The sequence below is a fragment of the Acinonyx jubatus genome, chromosome E3 (genome assembly GCF_027475565.1).
Source record: "Acinonyx jubatus isolate Ajub_Pintada_27869175 chromosome E3, VMU_Ajub_asm_v1.0, whole genome shotgun sequence".
NCBI lineage: Eukaryota > Metazoa > Chordata > Mammalia > Carnivora > Felidae > Acinonyx > Acinonyx jubatus.
The window spans coordinates 20,229,770-20,253,789 of record NC_069398.1 but is presented as its reverse complement, the minus strand read 5'-3'; the positions used below and the strand labels follow the sequence as shown (position 1 = coordinate 20,253,789).

The following is a 24,020-nucleotide window of genomic DNA, read 5'->3' as shown; positions in this document are numbered from 1 at the left end:
AGAGTAAAAGGGGGCTCCATTAATAATAATGTCAACAACTGTCTTGGGAAAATAAACTGGAATTACATCATAATACTGTTTTGTATTTTGTTTTTTTACATTACTGCATATCATGAACACATTTACATGTCAACAAATACATTTCCATATTATTTTTAAAGGTTTTAAAATATCCAATTTTCTGGATATGTCAAAGTATTTTTAATCAATCACATTTAGGTTACCTTGGACTTACTGTTATCACAGACAGCATGGCAAGAATAGTTGGCTGAACATGAAACATATATTTTATAAAGAAAAAAAGAAAATTGTAAAAAACCGATCAGTTTGCTTAAAGATATATACAAAAAGATACATAAACAGAACCTACTCTGGTCTAAAATTGTATGTGGAAAAAAATAGTGATTTAGAAGAAAAGAAAAAGAAGAAGAAAAGAAAAAAATAGTGATTTTAAACCCACTGACCATTTCAACCAGATTACCAATCGGCTTTTATTTTCAGCCCAAATGCTTTTGTCTTGTCTAGGGACTTTGGCTCTAAAATGTTTAGAATAACTGGCTAGAACTTTGAAGACACATTTTCTGCCTAGGAGTAGAGTTCAGGGCCTTCATTCCCTATGGCCTAGCTTCTGAAACTTTTGTTTATTCCTGGAAACATGGTGGCCTGATCAACATATTCATGGCCATTTTTGTTGACTGCCTTCTTTCTATGCCTCTGTGAGGGAAAAGGGAAAACTGCTGCTGGTGGACAGACTTTTCATCTACTGATGACAGAAGGAGTGACTATGCATGGGCTATATAAACACTGCTCCCCCACTCTGAATATCTTCAAGGCACATCAGATCTGCAATCACAAGGCTGCCTATCTACATCCCAGTGGGATGCCAGGGAACAGAATCTAGACTACAAAATGAGACAATGATCACTTTGAGTTTCAAAGCATTTGTGAAGAACAAACTCTAGCCCATTTGCTCTAGCTCCTCACCTAACCTAAGGCCCCATGTTAGCGGACATGACTGCAACTTTCCTTAAAAGGAGGGTGGGCTCTGATAAGGATGAACACTTTTATCAAGCCATGTATAAGACAGCATGCAGAGATGCTGTTCATTCATTATTCACTGTGTACTTTCTTCCTGGTTTGGCCTTACCTGACTAGGAACCCAATCATTAACTGAAGCTCCCAAGTCCTACTTTGTACTTTTGCCTACTCCTCTCTTACACTGCCTGATCCTCTGCTGTCTGAGATTACAGAAAAAGTGTTACCTGGGAAGAAAGTGTTTTCAGACATGGAAGCAGAAGAGCTTTGCCTGCCTACACTGTGAGAATGACATGCAATCTATTTTATGCCCAAGTCCTAAACTAAGCAAGTGTAATATCTTGGTCATGGCTACAGACTAAGCCTCTCTGGCTTATTGCAGGGGTTCATCAGGCCTTCATTATTCTTGCAGGAACCTAAGGGCTCTACATGAAGAAAAACAGGGGATTTGCTGTAGTCTCAAGTGGTTACTGTTTGTCTTCATTGACTCCATATTTCCTGGATCAACTCTTGGGGTTATGACCTGCTGATAAAATTAGATTTCTAGGATACCTAGACCTCTGATCTCCTTTGTATCCAGGAAGGGATACCCTCTAGATGTGACCATGGTCAGTTTAAGCATGTTGTGATGTCACTGGGCAACTTGAACAACATCTTGAAGGGCCTTCTGGACTGCTGTATAGCTCATCAAGTAAACAACTTACCCTGATGTTTAGCCTCATCCAATGCCTTTTGAACTGAATTATTCAGAATTAGGAAGGAAGGAAACAAGAAGGGAAAGAGGAACAGAGAGAGGGAGGGAGAGAAAGGGAAAGAATTAGGGAGAAAGGGAGGGAGAAAAACAAATTTTGAAAAGTTTGCCCTTTCTATGTGCAAGGCACTGTAGTATTTCCAGTTCCCTTTTGTTAATTAAAAAACATGCCCTGATCTATAGTGAGTTATGATATTAATTTATTGGGTAGAACAATAAATTAAAAACTGAAACAACAGTTATAGAGAGGGAGGGGGGAAAACCATAAGAGACTCTTAAATACTGAGAACAAACTGAGGGTTGATGGCAGGTGGGGGAGAGGGGAAAGTGGGTGATGGGTATTGAGGAGGGCACCTGTTGAGATGTGCACTGGGTGTTGTATGGAAACCAATTTGATAGTAAATTATATTTAATATAAAAAATACTTCAAAAAAATAAAAATAAAAAATAAAGTCTTAATTTTAAAAAGAAAAAAAAAACTGAAACAAAATAGCCTAAAAAAGATGAGAAACTATCAGAGTTCATCTGACATAGCAATAAAGACAAACGGTGTTTGGTAAAATTTTTGTCTCAATTTTATAGATTATACTGATCTTATGAGTTGCAATAAAAATGGATTTCTTGATGATAGTGGTGGTTATAAATAATTAAAAATGATTGGTTTAGGAGAGGTTGTAAACTTTTTCTATAAAGGGTCATCTCGTGAATATTTAAGGTTTTGTGGGTCATATGGGCTTTACTGTTTACTCAACTCTGCTGTTATAGTGTGCAAGCAGCCACAGACAATATATGAGTGATAGAGGGAGTGTGGCTGTGTTCCCATAAAACTGTTTACACAAACATATGATTCTAGACAATGTTCGTTCATCCAAAGAGTCTACAATACCAAACAGGGTTGTCTGGAAAGGGAGACCCCCTTGATTAATCTATGACATCCTGTGTTGACTGGTGGTTCATCTTATACTAGCAATGTATGAGAGTGCTTTCTTTCCTACAGGCTTATCAACAGTGTATGCAGACAAATTTTTGGGCTTTTGCTAACCTGACAGGTGAGAAAAAGTCATCTGGTGTAGTTTCAATTTGTGCTTCTCTTATCATGAGTGAGATTGAACATTTTTTCTTACATTAAACATATTTGTACTCCTTTACCTAAGAACTGTTCACATGTGTATATTTCTATTGGGCTGTTGGCCTCTTATTGATTTAGAGGAGCCTTTTTAAAATTAGGCTAGATTAGATTATTTTGAGAGAGTGAGAGAGAGAGCGTGATTGAGGGAGGGGGGAGAGATAATCCCAAGCAGGCTCTGCACTAATAGTGCAGAGCCTGATGCAGGGCTGGAACCCGTGAACCATGAGATCATGACCTGATCCGAAACTAAGAGTTAGACACCCAGCCGAGTCACTCAGGCACCCCCAGGAGCCTTTTGTTAATGGGAGCTTAGCCCTTTTGATATAAATTGCAAATATTCCCCCCCACCCCAACCATTGCCATTTACCTTTTCACTTTGCTTATTATTCTATACCATGCAGAATTTGGGGATTTGTGTCTGTTGAAAGTATAAATCTTTTCTTTTATGGCTTCTAGATTTTGAATCATAGTCAGAAATGACTTCCCCATTTCAAGGTTATAAAAGATTTCTCCTATGTTTTCTTCCATGCTCTTATGGTTTCATGTTTTACATTTAACGTCTCTGATTCTTTTGGAGTATCTTAGTTTAAGGGGTAAGCTATGGATCCAACTTTATCTTTTTCCAGATGACTACTCAATATTCATTAAAAGGTCTACCTTTTATAGTTACAATTGTGGTAAGCACAGCATAAAGATGATTCACTAAGCTGTGCTCCTGAAACTAATGTAACATTGTGTGTCAATTATACTCAAAAAAAAAAAAAAAGGTCTACCTCTTAAATACCAGTTATCTCAATATCATTTTACTAAGATGTGTACCTTTTCCCTACTAATTTGAAATAATGCCTTTAACAGATACTAAACCCCTGCATACATCTAGGTCTATTTCTGGATTTTCTATTCTGTTCAGTTGGTTGCCTTGTTTTGCTTAATAAACTTTTGCTATATATTATCTAGTTGAGATAACCCCTCATTGTTTTCCTTTCAGAGTTTTCCAGATTATTTTTGTGTTTTGGTTTTTCAATATGAACTTTAGAATGAGCTTATCTAAGATTCCCCCAAAATCTTGAAGGCACTTTTTATGGGATGACATTACATGTGTATTAGGAACACTGACATCTTGGTATGTCTATTTATTCAAGTTTATTTTTGTGTCTGTCAGTGTTTTAAAGTTCTCCTCATGCAGGTGTTGCACATTCTTGTTAAAAGTTTATTTCTGTGTGTTTTATCTTTTTAGTTACTATTAATTGGGCTCTTCTCTTCCATCTTATTTTATAACTGGTAGTTGTTTGTGCTTTTACCTTCATCTCATTTCAACAATTATGTACCTGGCTATACAGTTATATCTGAACTTTGATCCATACAAGGGATCTCGAACTCAGTGTCACACTCTCTGGCTCAGTGAGTAGACTATGGCCTTATTCACTCTCCACCTGCTTTCTAATCTCATCAAGACCTCTGCTGCTTTGACTTGTCTGTTGTTTTCTAGTTTCCAGTCCTCTTCAGGCCTTACTTTACTTTTTGTCACTTTTTGGACTCTATGTCAACTCACCTGAATTAACAAACTCTCTCTCAGGTTTCCTCCTTCAGTTCCACCAGTCTGACAGGCTCTCAGCCTGGGCTCTACAAAGCCTTTCCAGGGGCGCCTGGGTGGCTCAGTTGGTTAAGCGGCCGACTTTGGCTCTGGTCATGATCTCTCGGTCCCTGAGTTCGAGCCCCGCATCGGGCTCTGTGCTGACAGCTCAGAGCCTGGAGACTGTTTCAGATTCTGTGTCTCCCTCTCTCTGACCCTCCCCTGTTCATGCTCTGTCTCTCCCTGTCTCAAAAATAAATAAAACGTTAAAAAAATTAAAAAAAAAAAGCCTTTCTAGTGCCAAGTAGAATGGGAGAAGTGGCAAATATATGCATAGTTACTGGAAACCACAAATGCATAGGGCAAAATCTCATCTGGACCCTCAAAGCTGCTTGGTAATCTCTTGATTCATTTTTGGTCAGTTTCTGTTGACCTTAGTAAGCTAAAGCAAGTGCTCCTCAAGTTCTGTACTTATCCTTCCCCGATTCCTTTATATTCAAAAGACAACCTTGCCTCCTACTTTGCCGAGAAAATAGAAATAACCATTGTGAACTCTCCCAAATCTTTCTTCAACAAAATTATTTACATAAAAAATCACCCTCACCTCCTTCTTTCCTATCCCATTCCCATCTCTTCTAGAACCTTGCTTCATAATTTGTATCTATTTTCTAATTACCCCCTCTATTAACTCCTCCCCTTCAGCATTACAAACAAGCTAAAACCATTCCTGCTTGGAACAATCTTCTTTGGACACTAGCTTCTATTCTAGCATATGCTTTCTATTGTCTCCCTTTATTATTCTAGCTTCTTATAAGAGTACTGCATACCCAGCTCTACCTGTTTACTTCCTGTTCACTCAAAATGTACTAACTGATCATTCTTATATAATCACTCTTATTAATATAATTATTAACTTCTTTGTTTCTAAGTCCACTGGACATTTTCCAGGTCTCATCTTCATCTGGAAGAGATTTCTAGATAAATAGGCATCAGTAGATGCCAAAAAGGCAAGCAGTAACCCAGAGGGCAAGCCAGAATTAGATCAGTTCATCAATGGAAATGTTTTGCCACATCCTCATCAGAGGAACCAGTCACTGTGTCTCAGTGTCTTACAGGATAATGCAAAAATGCAATCTGTCTTCTTGGAGGAGACTGCCAGGCTGCTGATTCCTGACAAGGAAGATATGAGGAAATCACTTGTTCAAGCTGATCTGTGAACCAAGAGCCTTAGGCATCCACATAATAATTTCTGGAAATTTTCCTAAGTTAGCAATTATTTTCTCTACCTGGGGGTCTGTAGATAGGCACATAATGGGAAAGAGTGTGGATCTTACAAATGGATATGTCTGTGGGGAAAAATATGTACCTGAGGGAAAGAATAGCTTTGCCTTCTGCTGTAAGTTCCTATGCTGGCAATTCACCTGGGAAGGGAGTTTTCATTTTCTTCCTTTAGTTTCCTATTTCCCAGGTTTCAAAGTGTGGAAATTCATAGAAATAACATCACCTACTGTTGTCAGGGAAAGTGTTAGGGTTCCTGAAAAAATGTTTTAATTATTAGCCTCTACTTATGGAATGGCAGCACTGGTCAGACCAAAATTCAGGTTCAATGAGACTAAAACAGGAACAAGGATTCCTACCTAACATGACCTGGAGAACTAAAAGCAAGAAGGACAGCCAAGTCAAAGCCACACTGAAAAATAAGCTGACGACTGAATGACAGAAAACCAAGTCTAAATGGGAAAACCAGGTGCCAGAGCAAAGAATCAGGGTGGACACTAGACACAGATGGGGTAGGTTAACTCGACTTAATAAACCAGAGTGGAAAATACCTAACTCAGTGTCTGGCATACGTTTAACATACAACTACTTGCTAATATACCTGGGCAGAACAATGTAGGTGGTATGCCAACAATAGAGAGCTAAGCTTTTGGGGTTTTTTGGTTAAGAAGCCTCTCATTTAAAGAGTCCATCAACTGATGAATGGATAAAGAAATTGTGGTTTATATACACAATGGACTACTATGTGGCAATGAGAAAGAATGAAATATGGCCCTTTGTAGCAACATGGATGCAACTGGAGAGTGTTCTGCTAAGTGAAATAAGCCATACAGAGAAAGACAGATACCATATGTTTTCACTCTTATGTGGATTCTGAGAAACTTAACAGAAACCCATAGGGGAGGGTAAGAAAAAAAAAAAGGAGGTTAGAGTGGGAGAGAGCCAAAGCATGAGAGACTCTTAAAAACAGAACAAACTGAGGGTTGATGGGGGGTGGGAGGGAAGGGAGGGTTGGTGGTGGGTATTGAGGACCTTTTGGGATGAGCACTGGGTGTTGTATGGAAACCAGTTTGACAATAAACTTCATATATTGAATAAAAATTAAGAGATACTTTAAAGAGAGAGTATAAAGTCAACAAATCCAGGTTTTGAAATAATTAAAATAATGGCATGACATTCATAAACAAAAATATAATCTGAAATCTGGGAAGAGAATGTGGGTGAAATACTGAGGCTAGAAATATAGACATGGGAAAAGGACACAGAAGGGCTATTTTAAAGTGATGTACTGCAGACTTGAGCACCACGTCTGTAGGAATACATACCTTTAGAAGAATGAAAAGGGACAGAAGGTAGTGAAAGAAGCAGGTAGAGATACAAGACTGAGACTACAAGAGACAAGAATTGTGTGTATCACAAGCCAGGGTGGAAGAAAATTTCAAGAAAGCAAAGTGAATGCAACAAAGTCATAGGAGACAATAACCGTTGGTTTTTGTTTTGTTTTGTTTTGTTTTTTTGCCACTGGATTTGACTGATAGGAAGTTAGTGGTAATCTCCAAGTAAACAATTTTAGTAGTACAGGTAGGACAGGGGTCATATCACACAGATAATCTAAAGAATTAAAATTCAGGTTATGGGTTTTAGGCAAATTTAAAGAGTTTGATAATAAAAGGAAAAAGAATGAAAAGTAGGTAAAAATGGCAGAGGATCTTTGACATGGAAAAGAAAGATTTAAAGAATACTGAGAGAGGATGTATGAATAAAGACCAGAAAATGTTATGTGGAGATTTACAACACCAAGGTATTTATGAATGTTAAAATTAATACCTTGAAAGTAACTTTAGTGTTGTGTAATTTTTTAAATAGTAAGTATATATTATCTGTTTAATCGGAAAAAAAGAGCCATTTCCACTTTGGAAAAAAGTCAAACATAAACTGAATTTAAAAAGTCCTCAGTATTCTTTAAATCCCAGAGGCAGAGATTTGGAGCACACTCAGTTGAATATTTCAAAAGTGACTGCTTCTCTTTACTGAGCAGCAAATACCCAAATGCTTGCTCCTCACCTGCACGAATGTCCCCTGAGCTGCCTCTTTCCATCATCCATTGCTCCTCCTGCTCCAACTGAGAGATCACCTCTGGCTTATAAAGTTGATGCCCTATTCACAGGAAAAATGTATGCCATAGAAGTTTATACTGGGAACAAAACTGTCTCTCAGAACTCATTTCCAACTTTTTTAGTCTTTAGAGCCTCTGGATTTGGAAAGGGGAAACTTCAGAGGCAGCAAAATAAAGCTTACTCATCTCAAACTCAACAAAGTCAAGACCTTTTACCTGAGGAGAAACAGCAGGAAACAAAGGTCCTCTGTCTCCAAGCATTGATTAGCATTCTGTCCTGGCCTGAACTATATTCACAAAAGCTTTGGAAATTTTCACTACTTAAGGAAACAAACCCCTTTAGAATGGTTTCTAGTTTTACAGGGGAAACATCCTTACCCAGTGCGACCAGATTCCTGTAGTTCTCCAGCATCACATCTCGGTAAAGATTCTTCTGAGCAGGGTAGAGCTGGTCCCACTCCTCTCGTGTGAAGTCCACAGCCACATCCTGGAACGTCAGTGATTCCTGAAATATCAAGAACACCCTGCTTAGCCAGACACTGCTTTTTACAGGGGCCCTTTGGGGAAAGGGCAAAGGTGCAACAGTGGCAGTGGCAAAGGTTAGGATGTCTGAACTGTTGAGCTGCCAGTCTTCAAGGCTCTCTCTTGAGTAATTTAGGTCAAAAATTTTAAAACAACAATTACAACCTATCATCTTTTAAGACATACATAAAGACATGCATGAAATAATGCTTGCTTTTAAGTTTTTTACAGTTTGTTGCAAGGGAAAGACTCTCCTCACCTAAACAATTGAAAAACTATAGGAAATTCATGCTGTAAGATTTCAGAAATGAAAGAATCCAGGATCAGTAGAAATACTGAGGTGTAAGGAGGTGTCAAGTTGGTGGATTTTGTGTATTCTCAACAGATCCTTAACAGATTTTTAAATTTCAGACAGAATTAAGAGAAAGTATTCCAGTGGATTGGAAAAAAAAAAAAGCAGCAAGGGCAAACAGGTTGAGAATAGAAGACACATGGTGCATGTGGGGATCAGAAAAAGAAACTACCTTGTTACAGGTAGGAAATTCAAATAAAAAAGGGTGACTTCTACATTTCCTCCACTGTCAGTGCTTTTTAACAATCCTTTTGCTTTAAGGGACACACCATACAAACACAGGCACATACAAACAATATATATACCTCCCCCTCTTCCCTTACTACCTAACCGTCTCCCACCCCCACCAAATACCACCCATTTCATGGGTATAATAACTCCTCAACCCATCAGAATGAGTGTAGTGTTACAAATAAGTCCTTTCCCCCATAAGGTAATAGTCGATATTTAAATACAGTTCTGGCATTTTACTTATATTAATTTTCATGCTTTGATAACATATCCTTCTAAAATATATTTCAATTAAGTGACATAGACAATTTAGAGATGAGTCACCAAAGCTGGAAGAAATTAAATAATTTATCCAAGGACATACAGCTAGTAAATAGCAGGAACTGGATTTTATCTTCAATCTTATTCTAAGAGTATGTTCTTTCCATCATACCACAAAGATGTGTTTTCTGCTTCTACAAACATCTTCCCTCTTGTGACTTTTATTTCTAATTTCCATTCTACTTTCCCCATGCTTCTTGCATGCAGTACCAGGGTGAGGAAAACTATTAATTTATTATAGTCTACATTTTTTAATACCTGCATTTGTAGTTCTTTTTTGGGTGCTTTATTTAGTACTTTTTATTTCCTTCTATACCTTCTAATGATTTTGCACTTGGTTACCTGTTTCTTCTATTTTATTCTTTTTAAAAAATATCCTTATTTGAATTCTATTTTTAGGTAGATAACGTATTAATATTAATATAGTTCATAAAGAAAAACATATAAAAAGTAGTAAAAAAAAATCTCTCTCCCAGGCTTCTTTCCTCTCTATCTAGCTCTTGCTCCCAATAGATAATCACTATTTATAATTTTTTAGTGTATTTCCCCAAAATTCTTTATGCAAATATGAATATGGATTTTTATTTTCTCCCACTTTTTTTTTACCTCAAATGCAACATATTGTATAGATTGGTTTTTTTTCATTTTATTTAAAGTTTATTTAATTTGAGAGAGAGAGAGTGAGAGCGAGACCGGGTGCATAAGCAGGGCAGGAGCAAAGAGAGAGGGAGAGACAGAATCCCAAGCAGGCTCCGTGCTTTCAGCGCAGAGCCCTACTTGCAGCTCAAACACACAAACTGTGAGATCATGACCTGAACTGAGATCAAGAGTTGGATGCTTAACTGACTGAACCACCCAGGGGCCCCTCATTATAGTTTTTAAACTTAAGAAATTTTGACATAATTTCAGACTTAAAGAAAAGCTGCAATAATAAAAAAAATTCCTCCCTCTCCTCTACCTTTTTCTTTCTATAATTTTTCTGGACCGTTTAAGAGTAAGTTGCAGACATGATGCCCCTTTACCTCTAAAAAATTCAGTGTTTACTCTCTAAACAAGGGATTCTCTTATGTAACAATAGCACAATGATCAAAATCAGGAAATTAGCACTGACACAATACTGTGTCTAAACTATATACTAATTCAGATTTCATGAAATGTCCTAATAATGTCCTTTATAACAAAAGAAATTTCAAGACCATGTACTACATTTGTCTTCTATCTTTTGTCTCTTTTACTCTGCAGCAGTTACTGAGCCTTTCTTTAAATTTCATAACATAGATATTTGGAAAAGTATAAGCTAGTTATTTTGAGAATAAAACTCTGGTCTTGTCTAACGTCTCCTCACAAGTAGATTGACACCACACACTTTTGGCAGAGGTAGTACGGAAGGGATACCGGATTCTCGGTGAATCCTATCAGAAAGTACACATTATTGACTCGTTCCATTACCAGCAATTTTGATAATTTGGTTAAGGTGGTTATCTACCAACAATTTCTACTAGAAAATTATTATTTCATCCTGAAATTTTTAAGTATCTTGTGGGGGAGATAATTTGAGACTATGTAAATATCTTGTTCCTTAAACTTTCATCCACTAGTTTTGGCACTGATACTTCTTGCCTGAATGAATTACATTTATGATGGTTGCTTACTTTTCTAATCCCATCATTCTTTGTATAAATTGGCTTTCTACTGTGATGAAGAGGTTTCTCTTCTCATTCATTAATTTGTATCAGGTGGGTTTATTTATTTATTTTATTCAGTAAGTTATAATCATTTACTATCACTATTTATTTTAATGCTCAGATTGTCTTAAATTTAGTTGGGAGGAGCCCTTCAAATTGGCTCTGTGTCCTTCAACATTTCCCTATCATTCTCTGAGCATTTTACTTTTTGGGGACAGAAAAATGTTCTTTCAAGGTACATTTTGTGCTTTTCTGTCCCAAGGATGGAATTAACAATTTCTTCAAGGATCCATGGTTCCTTCTAGTGGTCAAACACTGAGCGGCTCTGCTTCTAACCAAAGGATCTGTAGGGCTGCCGTGTATCATGTTCTGTTCTATTGGTCAAATACGGAGTGTTATGTCTACTTTCTCTTAATGGAGAATGGCATTTAAAAACCAAGATGTGGACCCTAGGTGTGTTCAATGCTACTGGAATGTTACTGGTTTTAGGCCTTCTAAGTGGTTGTACCTGGGAGATAGAGGTATGTATATAATGATGTATGTATACATGAACACAAATACAACTCCATAACCATTTCTATACTTAGCTGTATATATTATGAGATTACACTGATACCTCTAATTCCAATCCAACATGGCAGAGTTTATTTATCATCTCTTTTCATGCTAACTCATGCCTCTGCACAAAAGAAACCTACAACTTAGAGCTCTGTATTTGCAGTTGCTTTTGGTTTTAGTCTCTGAGTAGAGTCCAACAATTTAGGTTTAAAGGTTAACTCCTTTTCCTGCCTGATTCCTTAAGTGTGGTTATGTCAGTAATTTGAAATACAGTTTAGTTCATTTGTTTCTGCTTGTATTCGATTGTAGGCCCTCCCTGCAAACTCTCTCCCTCTCCCTGCCATTCCCTCTTTCTTTTTCACCCATTCTCATTCAAGCCCTATTGGCAACCAATCTCAGACTAAATTTCAACCTGGTGTTCCTTTTTTCTCAAATGAGCAAATATACATATATGTATGTTTTTATTTCCTCTTCTTTCTTACACAAAAAATAGTGCACTATAGATACTCTTGTATTTTGATTTTTTCACTGAACAGTTTATCCTGGAAATTCCTCCACATCAGTTCATGGTTATCTATCTCATTCTTTTTCATGGCTACATGGATCTCTCTTGTGTGAATGTTGCACAATTTATTTAACTAGTGTATTAGTTATTTTCTACTCTTGCTATTATAAATAATGCTGCAAAGAATTATCTTGTATGTATATTATTTTGCAACTGTGAACAAGTCTGTCTGAAGAATCAATTTCTCAAAATAGGATATCTAGTAAAAGAATACATGAATCTGTAATTCTGATATATATTGTCAAACTGATCTTTTATAAGGGTTCTATCAATTTACATGCTATAACAATCTATTGTTGCATAACAAACTACTCCAAAGTTTAGTAGCTCAAAAGAACAATCATTTATTTTGTTTACAAAATCTGAAACATGGGCAAGACTCAACGAGATTAGCTCATCTTTGTCCCATTTGGTTTCAGCTGGGATGGCTCAACTTTGGGCTGTAGGAATCACTTGTAAGATGGCTTGCTCATATGGCTGACAAGTTGGCTGTCAGATGGTGCTCAGACAGGGGTCTCAGTTTCTCTCTGCATGGGTCTCTCAACAGGGTGCTTCTGACTTCTTCATGGGATAGTAGTTGGATCCTGAGTGTAAAATTCCCAAAAGGACCACCTTTTATGACCAAGCTTCAGCAGTCACATTGTTCACTTCCACTATAGTCACAAGCCTATGAAACTGTCCAGATCCAAGGGGAAGATACAGACCCTTACCTCTTAATGGAAAGTTTTTCTTTCTTTCTTCATTTCTTTCTTTCTCTTTCTTTCTTTTGTTCTCTTTCTTTCTTCTTTCCTTTCATTCTTTTCTTCCTTTTCTTTCTTTCTTTCTTCCTCTTTCTTTCTTTTTTATTTTTTTTTAAATTTTTTTGGAGAGAGAGAGAGAGAGGCAGAGGGAGGGGAGAGAAAGAATCTTAAGCAGGCTCCACACTCCGTACAGAGCCCTATGTGGGGCTCAATCTCACAGCTGTGAGATCCGACCTGAGCTGAAATCAGGAATTGGATGCTTAACTAAGCCACCCAAGCTCAGATGGAAAGAGTTTTCAAGTCATATTATAAGAGGAGTCTGTGGGATGGGAGAGATTATGCCATTTGTGGAAATACTCTCTGCCACAGTATATCTTCTAGAATATAAAAATTCACATTCCTCCCACATGCAAAATATACCCATCTTCTTCCCCTAAGCCCCCAAGTTTCATTCCATTATGGCATCAGTTTGAAGTCCAGGATCTTGTCATCTAAATTAGGTCCACATACAGATAAGGATCTTAGAGTGTAGTTCCTCATGTTTGGTTCCTTGAATGATTTCTGTCTATACTATGACCTGTGAACTAAAGAAGTAGTTATTTGGTCCCATCCTGAACTCCTCCCCCCACCCCCAATTTACAGTGGTAGGAAAGGCACAGAAATAATCACTGGAGGTATCCCCATTCAAGTAAATAGCCGTTCATTGTAGTTCTAAAATGTAGCTGAACTGTGCACATGTTGAGAGGTGTGAATGGGAAAGTTTCATTTTCAAATCCAGTAACTCTCGGTTTCTTTATATTTAACAGACCTTTTTTTAGCCTATATTTTTCCTTTTACATTTTACTTTAGGTAGCCAGATGCTAAAGCAATCAGGGATTTCAATTTTCTACGTGAAAATCTCCTTAGATAGATCATTGGGTTCATTAAGTATATTTCCTATTTTCCTTATTATGAAGGTGACAACATTGCCCATTATTTCTTCTTTGAGGATGTTGTTTCCTCTTCAGGTGGGCTTCTCCAAGGACTGTCTGGTGCTCTTAATGGCAAGGTAGCTGGATTTAGAGCAAGCATCCCAAGAGAATGAGGTGGAAGACTTATTGCTTTTTGACTTGCCTTTGAAGTCACAAAGCTTTACTTCCACTGGTCACAGACCTGCCCAGAGTCATTGGAGGGAATACACACCTCAATGTCTCTTGATGCAATGAGTATCAAAGTCACACTGTAAAGGAAGTGTTTCTGATGGGAGATGTTTTGGCCACTTTTCTGAAAAGGCAAGTTGCCACACACTTATACCAGCAATGTAAGAGAGTGCCTGTTTCCCCAAAGCTTTGCCAAGAGATTATGTGACCAGCTTGTGGAAATATCAAACTCATGGCACATATGAAGCTTGGTGATAAAATATCAAGCTTCTCTAGTTTTATTATTTTTTTTAAGCTTCTCTAGTTTTAATTTAAACTTTCTCTTGTTACGAGTATATTTGACATTTTCTTTAGGATCTACCTGAATTTTCTTTCTTGTGAATTGTCTTTTTATGTTATTTGTACATTTTTTATTGGATTCATAATCTCTTATTGATTTAGAGAAGTGTTTTATATATTTCAAAAATTAGCCCACTGTTAATTTGAGTGGCAAAATGTTTTTCATCATTTGACAATGTCTTTTTACTTTGCTTATAGTTTTCTTATCATGCAGACTTTTTGGGTATTTTTAAGGAGTTGAGTCCATCAATCTTTTCTTTTATGGTTTCTGGATTCCCAGTAATTATAAAACCTTTCCTCAGTGAAGGAATTCTCCCATTTTTTAAATTGATGTATAATTGAGATACATTATGTCAGTTTCAGGTATACAACATAATGATTTGACATTTGTATACATTGCAAAATGATCACCACATTAAGTCTATTTATCATCTGTCACCATACAAAGTTACCACACTTTTTTTTTCTTGTGATGAGTTTTGCTTTCTTAGCAACTTTCAAATTTGTAATATAATATTATTGACTAAAATCCCCCCACTGTACATTACATCCCCATGACTTATTTTGTAACTCAAAGCTTATATTTCTTTATCTCCTTCACTCTTTTTGCCCACCTCCCAACTCCCCTCCCCTCTGGCAACCACCAATCTGTTCTCTGTATCTATGAGTTTTGGGGTTTTTTTTTTGCTTGTTCATTTGTTTTGTTTTTTAGATTCCAGATATAAGTGAAGTCATGTAATATTTATCTTTCTTGGACTCATTTCATTTAGCATAATACTCCTGAAGTCCATCTATGTTGTCACAAATGGCAAGACTGCATTTTTTTTTATGGCTGACTAGTATTCCCTTGTGCACACACACATACATACATACATACATGTACACACACACTACATCTTTTTAAAAATGTTTATTAATTTTTGAGAGACAGGGAGACACAGAGTGCAAGCAGGGGAGAGGCAGAGAGAGAGGGAGACACAGAATCTGAAGCAGGCTCCAGGCTCTGAGCTGTCAGCACAGAGCCTGATGCAGGGGCCCAACCCATGAACTGTGAGATCATGACCTGAGCCAGAGTCTAACGCTCAACTGACTGAGCCACCCAGGAGCCCCCTACATCTTCTTTATCCATTGATGGGACATTTAGGTTGATTCCATATCTTGGTTATTACAAACAATGCTGCAAAGAACATAGGGGTGCATATATCTTTTTGACTTTGTGTTTTTGTTTTCTTCATATAGATACCCAGAGGTGGAACTGCTGGGTTGTATGGTAGCTCTATTTTTAATTTTTTAAGAGTTTATTTATTTATTTTGAGAGAGAGAGAGAGAGAGGGATGGAGGAAAGGACAGAGGGAGGGAGAGATCACATGCATGAACCAGGGAGGGGCAGAGAGAGAGGGAGAGAGAATCCCAAGCAGCCTCTGTGCTGTTCGCATATAGCTCGATGTGGGGCTTGATCTCATGAACTGCAAGATCATGACCTGAGCTGAAATCAAGAATTGGACACTTAACTGCCCGAGCCATCCAGGTGCTCTTATTTTTAATTTTTGAGGAACTTCCATACTGTTTTCCACAGTAGCTGCACTAATTTCAATTCCCACCAACAGTGCACAAAGGTTCCCTTTTCTCCACAGCCTTGCCAACACTTGTTAGTTTTTGTCTTTCTGATAATAGTCAATCTGACAGGTGTGAGGTGATATCTCATTGTGATTTTGGTTTGCATTTCCCTGATAATTAGTGACGTCGAGCATCTTTTCATGTGCCTATTGGCTTTCTGTATGTCTTCTTTGGAAAAATGTCTATTCAGATCGTCTGTCCATTTTTAAAATCAGGTTGCTTGTTTTTCTGTTACTGAGCTGTATGAGTTCTTTTTATGTTCTGGATATTAACCCATTATCTGATATGTTATTTGCAAATATCTTCTCCCATTCAGTAGGTTCCTTCTTATTTTGTTTTATTTTATTTTTAAAAAATATTTATTTATTTTTGAGAAGAGAAAGCAAGTGGGGAGGTTCAGAGAGACAGGGGGACACAGGATCTGAAACGGTCTCTGCTCTGACAGCAGGGAGCCAGATGGGGACTTGAACTCACCCGTGAGATCAAGACCTGGGCTAAGGTCAGATGCTCAACTGGCCAAGCCACCCAAGTGCCTTAATATGTACCTTTTTAATTTTGTTGATGGTTTATTTCACTGTGCAGAATCCTTTTAGTTTGATGTAGTCCCATTTGTTTATTTTTGCTTTTGTAGCCATTGTTTCTGGAGTCAGATCCCAAAAAATATCACTAAGACCAATGTCAAGGAGCTTACCATCTTTTTTTTCTTCTAGCTATTTTATGGTGTCTGGTGTTACAACTTCCATTTTTTCTTGTAATACTTTTAGACTTAATTTTTCATATTTAAATCTTTGACCCATTTGAAGACTATTCTTTTTGTTCTTCCAAGTTTTAAATTCCAAATAGTTAACATACACTGTAATATTAGTTTCACATGTAGGATTTAGTGATTCATCACTTACATAGAATACCCAGTGCTCATCACAAGTGCCCTCTTTAACACCCATCACCCTTCAACACCCATCACCCATCATCCTCCCACCTACCTCCCCTCCAGCAACTCTCAGTTTGTTCTCTATAGTTAAGAGTCTGTTTTATGGTTTGTCTCTCTCTTCCCACCTGCCCCTCCCATGTTCACCTGTTTTGTTTGCAGACTATTTTGATGTAAAGTATGAGGTATGGATTCAACTTTACCTTTTTCCAGATGGCTCTCCAGAAATGCCAACATCAATTATTGAATAAACTATCTTTTCATCACTGGTTTGAGATAACAATCTTCATCATATGAAAATTTCTATTTTTCTTTCTTTCTTTTTTAAAGTTTACTTAATTATTTTGACAGAGAGAGAGAGAGAGAGAGAATCCCAAGCAGGCTCCACATTGTCAGAGCAGAGTCTGACACAGGGTTCTAACTCATGAACTGTGAGATCATGACCTGAGCTGAAACCAAGAGTTGGACACTTAACTGACTAAGCCACCCAGGCGCCCCACAAATTTCTATTTTTCAAAAAATATTCAGTGCTTCCTTATGTGACAATCATGGTGCTTGAGTGTCATAGATCCTGGGTCTAGAGTTCTCTCTTGTTCAGTAAGAGAGCAGGTCACAGAATTAAAACGCGAGAGAGGCTAATGTTCTGAGGAGACAAGAGCCCCGAGTAAGGGTCCTTGCTCTGTTTTTATTAAAATCAGAAGTCTTATTGTTGGAGAAATGAATAAAGTGCTGCACTAAAGATGGCCGATGGGACTAAAACAAGCTCTGGTCTCTAGCTTAGAGACCCCTCTTCTGGGTTCTTCTTGCCCTGTTTGCTGTGAGCATGAAAACCTCCACAGATATGGAAGCTGACAACTATAAATTACCCTTCCCACTTGCATTCAGGCTCAGATCTTTGGAGAAAGTCTCCTCTGAGCCCGCTGGTGTTAAATAAATCTCTGAACCACCAAGATCTCCAAGTGCCACTTGTTTTTTCTGCCAGTATTCCAGCTTGGTTCTGTAACATATTTGGTTGCCTGACCAGGAAACCCAACCGTGCTGTCCCATTGTTGCCACCGGTCTGGAAGAACGGTAAGGCAGTGACAGAGCGAGGAATCACAAAGAAGGCGCGCCCTGCCTGAATTTTGGCAGTCTCCTATTTGGTCGCCTCAGGCTGGCCCCGTTCCGTCATTCCCACCGGACTCAAAGAGGCTGGTAGGTGAGGACCTGGACCCGACGTCGGAACCAGTAAGGCTGGGGCCCCAAAGTAGTCAGGCCCATCCAAAAGGGTAGATGGGGGACCTGATCACTCCCCAGAGACTTTAGCACTCTCACGGGTAGAAAATTTTGCAGGAGGGAATGTTATAGCCTCTGGTGTGTGTGTGTGTGTGTGTGTGTGTGTGTGTGTGTGTGAGTGAATGTGCGGCTCGGCCAGGCTTGCCAGTCGAGTTTGAGTTTGTAGCTCCATGGACAGGCACCCTTAAGGTCCCCAAAAGTCTACGGAGTCTGAGTGGGCTCTCCTGTATCGTGGTGAAAGCATACAGTCCAGGGCGGCATCAGAATAGACTCCAATTGCAAGTCACAAAGCTGAGTCCACTACAGCCAAGCCTCACCTAAAGTTTCCCTTGGGAATGCGACCAGTGGAGTATCTGATTTGTCCTCTCATCTGAGGGGATACCCTCCCTTTGTCTGTCTCTGCAACACCAAACACGAGAAAGGAATTAATAATGGGGTCAAAATAGAGTAAGCCTATGATTTTAGAGGTCATGCTCAAAAATTTTAAAAAGGGATTTTCAGGTGATTATGGGGTCAAAATGACACCTGGGAAGTTAAGGACCTTTTGTGAACTAGGATGGCCCATATTCAATGTAGGATGGCCCCTGGAAGGGATATTAGATGCTCAAATAGTGCAGCAGGTTTGGCTGATAGTCACTGGGAACCCAGGTCACCCTGATCAGTTTCCATACATCAACTCCTGGCTTGAAATTGCCTGAAATCCTCTGCCTTGGGTGCAATTCATCCATAGCAAGCAGAGCCAGGCAAAGGTTTGAGCTGTTTTATCCAAAGACTCACCCAGGGAGCCAAAGAAGCAATCCACCACTCCTTTAGTGTTTGCAGGAGACCCAGAGGAAGATCCCATCTTTCCACCACCTTATGACTCACTGGGCTCCCTCCCCCCTTCCCCTGAGCTTGAAACTCCCCGCCCCCCATCTGTCTCTCCTCCTCCGCTGCTGCTGCCACCCATCCCTCCTCCCCTCCCAGACCCAGAGAACCCTCCCTACAAGGGCCAGCAGCCAGACTGCGCCCCAGACCCAGACCTAACACTCTCCAAATGCCTGTAAGGGAGACGAAAGAGCCTGAAAGACAGAATGAGGACAGAATAGTCCAGCCCAGCTGTTCCATGATGTATTATTATCAATCTTTCTCTACAACCAACCTCCTCAACTGGAAACATAACACTCCATCATACTCTGAAAAGCCACAAGCAATGGTCGACTTGATGGAGTCCCTCTTCCAGACCCACTAACCGACTTGGGAAGATTATCAACAGTTACTCTGTACTCTGTTTAATACAGAAGAAAGAAGAAGAATGAGAGAAACATGACAGTACCTAGAAGATCACGCACCTCTGGGGATCAATGACCCTGCTGTCTGGGCTCAAGCTGCTGCCCCTGATTCAATGCCCAACATGGGATTTCACCACAGAAGGAGGACAAGCCCACATCTGACAATACCAGGAAGCCCTCCTTCGGGGAATCTGAACTGGAGCCAAAAATCCCATGAACATGACTAAAATATTGTCAGTCACACAGCAGCCTGGGGAGTCTCCCAGACACTACTATGAAAGACTATGTGAGGCATACCGTGTATACACTCCGTTTGACTCCCAGGCACCAGAAAGTCATCAAATGGTAAATACCTCTTTTGTGGCACAGGCTTCCCCAGATATCAGAAGAATACTCCAGAAGTTGGAGGGCTTTGCTGGGATGAATATCACTCAGCTGATAGAGGTCACCAATAAAGTTTTCAGGAACAGAGAAGTTGCAGCCGAAAGAGAAGTGGAGAGAAGACTAAAAAGAAGGCCACCTTTCTTGCAGCAGCACTGAAAGAAATAGACACTGCAAAGATGGGAAGACCCCAACCACCAAAAAGGGGGAAGCCCAGAGCCCCCTTAGCAAAGGACCAACATGCATACTGCAAAGAGAAGGGACACTGGTAGAATGAATGTCTGAATTGGAAGGGGCCCTCAAAACCCAGCTGATATTGGGAGGAACCTCGAGGCGAGGACCTCATTGGTCTGGCCAGGATAGAATCAGACTGAGGGGGACCGGTCTGTTTCTCTTTTGGCCCCATGAGCCCACGGTTGAAATGAAAGTAGGCAGCTGAACAATAACTTTCATGGTTGACACTGGGACTAAACACTTGGTTGTTACTTCCCCGGTAGCCCCTTTCAGCCAAAAGACAGCAACCATACTTGGAGCTACTGGGACATGGGCGATACAAGAGCTCTTCTGTCAAGCTCAACAATGTGAACTTGGGGGTCACAAGGTCTGGCATGAGTTCCTCTACTTACCTGACTGCCTGATTCCTCTCCTGGGCCAAGATCTGCTCTCCAAACTTGGGGCCAGATAACTTTTGAACCCACTGGACACACTAGCCTCCAATTAAACCCAAGGCAGAAGGAAACCCTGGTCTTGGTGATTACCCTGCCAAGGGAAGAAGAACGGAGACTATTCTGTGCCCAGGCCCTACCCTGTAACCCCTCATAATTCAGGCTTACATTCCCCTCTGTATGGGCTGAAGATAATGCACTTGGACTAGATTGGAGTCGGGCCCCCATCATGGTTGACCTGATCCCTGGAGCCCAACCTCAGAGACAAAGGCAGAACCCCTTCCACTCGAGGCTAGAATGGGTACACAAGAGCACCTGACCAAGCTCAGAGAGGAAGGTATTCCAATTGAGTGCCAATCAGCTTGGAATACCCCGCTCTTGCCAGTCAAGAAGCCAGGAGGAGGATACAGACCAGTACAGGATTTGAGGGCCATTAACAAAGTGACTGTTTCTTTACACCCAGTGGTTCTGAACCCATGTACTCTCCTCAGCCAAATTCCAGGGTCAGCCAGATGGTTTACATGCCTCAACCTAAAGGATGCTTTCTTCTGCCTCTGCCTGGCTCCTCAAAGTCAACCACTGTTTGCCTTTGAATGGACTGAGCCCGTTACAGGGTGCCAGATGCAGCTGACCTGGATATGACTTCCCCAAGGCTTCAAGAACTCACCCACTTTTTTGGGGGAAGCATTAGCTGCAGACCTCACCAGCTTTCCAAGGGAAACCAGAGGGTGTGTCCTCCTCCAATATGTAGGTGACCTCCTCCTTGCCAGCGACACCCAAGAAGGCTGTATGAAAGGTACCAAGGCCCTCCTGCAGCTCCTATCCTACTTGGGGTACCGGGCCTCTTGTAAAAAGGCACAGATTTGCCAGCAGCAGGTCCAATACTTAGGCTTCCTCCTCACAAAAGGAAAAAGAAAACTAGGACTGGAAAGGAAGAAGGTTATCACCACACTGCCACAGCCCCAAACAAAATGAGGCTTGTGTGAATTTTTAGGGGCTGCAGGGTTCTGTCACATTTGGATCCCTGGATTCTCAACCATAGCGAGGCCCCTCTATGACCTGTTGGGAGGGCCAGACTGGGAACCCCTCACATGAACTGACGAGGCAGGGGCCGCTTTCACAGAAATAAAGTTAGCTCTGGGACGAGCCCCAGCCCTGGGCTTGCCCGACACAGAAAAGCCCTTTAACCTCTTCATACATGAAAAGGACAAAATAGCCCTTGGAGTGCTCACTCAGAGCCTTGGCAATGGCCAGTGGCCTAACTGTCAAACAAAACTTGATCCTGTGGCTGCAGGATGGCCACTGTGCCTCAGAGCGCTGGCAGCCACAGTCCTGCTCATCAAGGAGGCAGACAAACTCACACTGGGACAAACACTTAATGTTAAGGTCCCACACTTGGTCATGTCCCTCATGAGTACCCAAGGATATCATTTCCTTTCCAATTCTCAGCTGACATAATACCAAGGCCTTCTCTATGAAAACCCAAGAGTCACTCTCAAAACAGTAAGAACACTAAACATGGCCACCTTCTTTCCCACGGAAGAGGGAGAACACGACCATGACTGTTCCGAAGTAGTGGATGAAGTCTACGCCAGCCGCCTGGACCTCCAAGACCAGGCTATAACAAACCCAGAGATCACCCTGTTCAGCAATGGGAGCAGCTATTTACAAGAGGACAGCCAAAGAGCAGGATATGAAGTAACCACAACCAGCGAAGTTCTGGATGCCGAGGCTTTGACGGAAAGATGGTCGGCACAATGAGCTGAACTGTAAGCCTTAAACCCCAGCCCTCATCCTTAGCAAAGGTAAATGAGTTAACATCTACACAGTATGCCTTTGCTACTGTGCATGTACACGGGGCCATCTATAAAGAAAAAAGACCTCCTTACTGCAGGGAGAGCTGCACGGAAAACTATCAAAAACAAGGAAGAAATACTAAAGCTTCTTGAGGCTGTTTGGCTCCCAGACAAGGTAGCTATCCTACACTGTAAGGGACACCAGAAAGGAGATGACCCCATATCTCAAGGAAATTGCCTGGCCGACAAAACAGCCAGAGCAGCCGCCTGTGGTGATCTAGGTGAAGCTCCTCCCTACACTATGACTCTTGCACCCCAGAGGGAAGCCTCCCCGCCCCTGTACACAAATGAGGAAAGAAGTTGGGCCTCGACAGAAGGGGGCACATTAAGCAAAGAGGGATGGTGGGTCATGCCAAATGGGCACATCTTTGTCCCGTTGTCTATGGGAAAACACCTAGTGAAGGAATATCACCAACTCACACACCTAGGGAAAACTGCACCAGAGGCCCTCCTCAAAAAGAACTACTATATCAGCCAGCTGCTGGCATTATGCCTAGCTGTCAGTGAACGATGTGTAACATGTGCCAAAAACAATGCTTGGTCTGCCCCACGGCCCCCGCCTGGCACACAAAGGAGGGAGGCCACCCCTTTCGAAGATTTAGAGGTGGACTTTACCGACATACAACCAAATAAAGGATTCAGGTACCTTCTTGTAATCATCTGCACATATTCGGGATGGGTTGAAGCATTCCTGATCAGAATAGAATGAAGTCGCGAGGTGGCCAAAGCTCTTCTACGGGAGATTGTGCCTCGGTTTGGTCTACCCTTAACCATACACAGTGATAATGGACCTGTGTTTGTGGCAGACATTATACAAACCCTGACAAAGTCCCTTAACATTACCTGGAAACTGCACACTGCTTACCAACCCCAGAGCTCAGGGAAAGTAGAGCAGATGAATTGAACCCTCAAGGAAACCCTGGCTAAGTTCCACCAAGAGACTAATTGCCCATGGCCAGATTTACTACCGCTGGCCCTCTTGCATGCCTGATGCATGCCTGGGGCACTAGGATTCTCCCCTTTTGAGTTATTATATTGGTGACTCCCCATGTTTAGGAAAACTCTCAGGAGACCTACACCAGATTGGAGACAAGGGAATAAGAGAACAGCTCCAGACCTTGGGGGTAGTCCTAAACAAGTTACAGAGATACACCATAGAGAGGGCCCCAATTTCCTTAGGGACTCTCGTTCACCCCTTTCTGCCAGAAGACTCTGTGTGGGTCAAAGATTGGAAGAGGGAACGTCTTAAACCACGGTGGACTGGGCCTCATACTGTTATTCTAACAACTCCTACAGCCCTTAAACTTTCAGGTATTACCCCATGGGTCCATCAATACAGAGTTAAGAAGGCCAGCTCAGAAGAACCCACAACTTGGCGAAGTGATCCAGATCCAGTCAACCCGCTTAAACTGACCCTCAAAAGGGACACTGGCCCCTGAGACCTCCAGCCCTGCTCCAGCCACACCCTGGCTGTCCTGTGCACAGCAGAAGCTTGAGGAATCAACACGTGAACCTAGCCCAGGGGTTTGGATGCAACTCTGCCAGCCCTTGCCCCTTACTGGTGTCATAGCACTAATCTTACATCTTTTAAAAATTATTTTTTTTACATTTATTTATTTTTGAGACAGAGCACAAGTGGGGGAGAGGCAGAGAGAGAAGGAGACACAGAATCCGAAGCTGGCTCCAGGCTCTG

At 40.7% G+C, this 24,020-nt stretch overlaps 1 protein-coding gene across 8 annotated transcripts in view; it reads right to left on the bottom strand.

Moving 5' to 3' along the window:
• ZNF713 (zinc finger protein 713) overlaps positions 1 to 24,020 on the bottom strand; it is a 46,766-nt gene that overhangs the window by 5,112 nt on the left and 17,634 nt on the right. For 7 of the 8 annotated variants that reach the window (XR_008294565.1, XM_053213180.1, XM_027041813.2 and 4 more), the window contains 2 exons: positions 8,261 to 8,387; positions 7,831 to 7,923 (listed from right to left, as the gene is read on the bottom strand). Coding sequence is in view for 7 of the 8 variants with exons in the window: in XM_053213180.1 (XP_053069155.1) it covers positions 7,831 to 7,923; positions 8,261 to 8,387 (220 nt within the window). In the remaining variant the exon portion in view is untranslated. Of the gene's footprint in view, positions 1 to 7,830; positions 7,924 to 8,260; positions 8,388 to 12,826; positions 12,909 to 24,020 lie in introns of those variants that run through there. The other variant, XM_053213182.1, reaches the window with a different exon arrangement.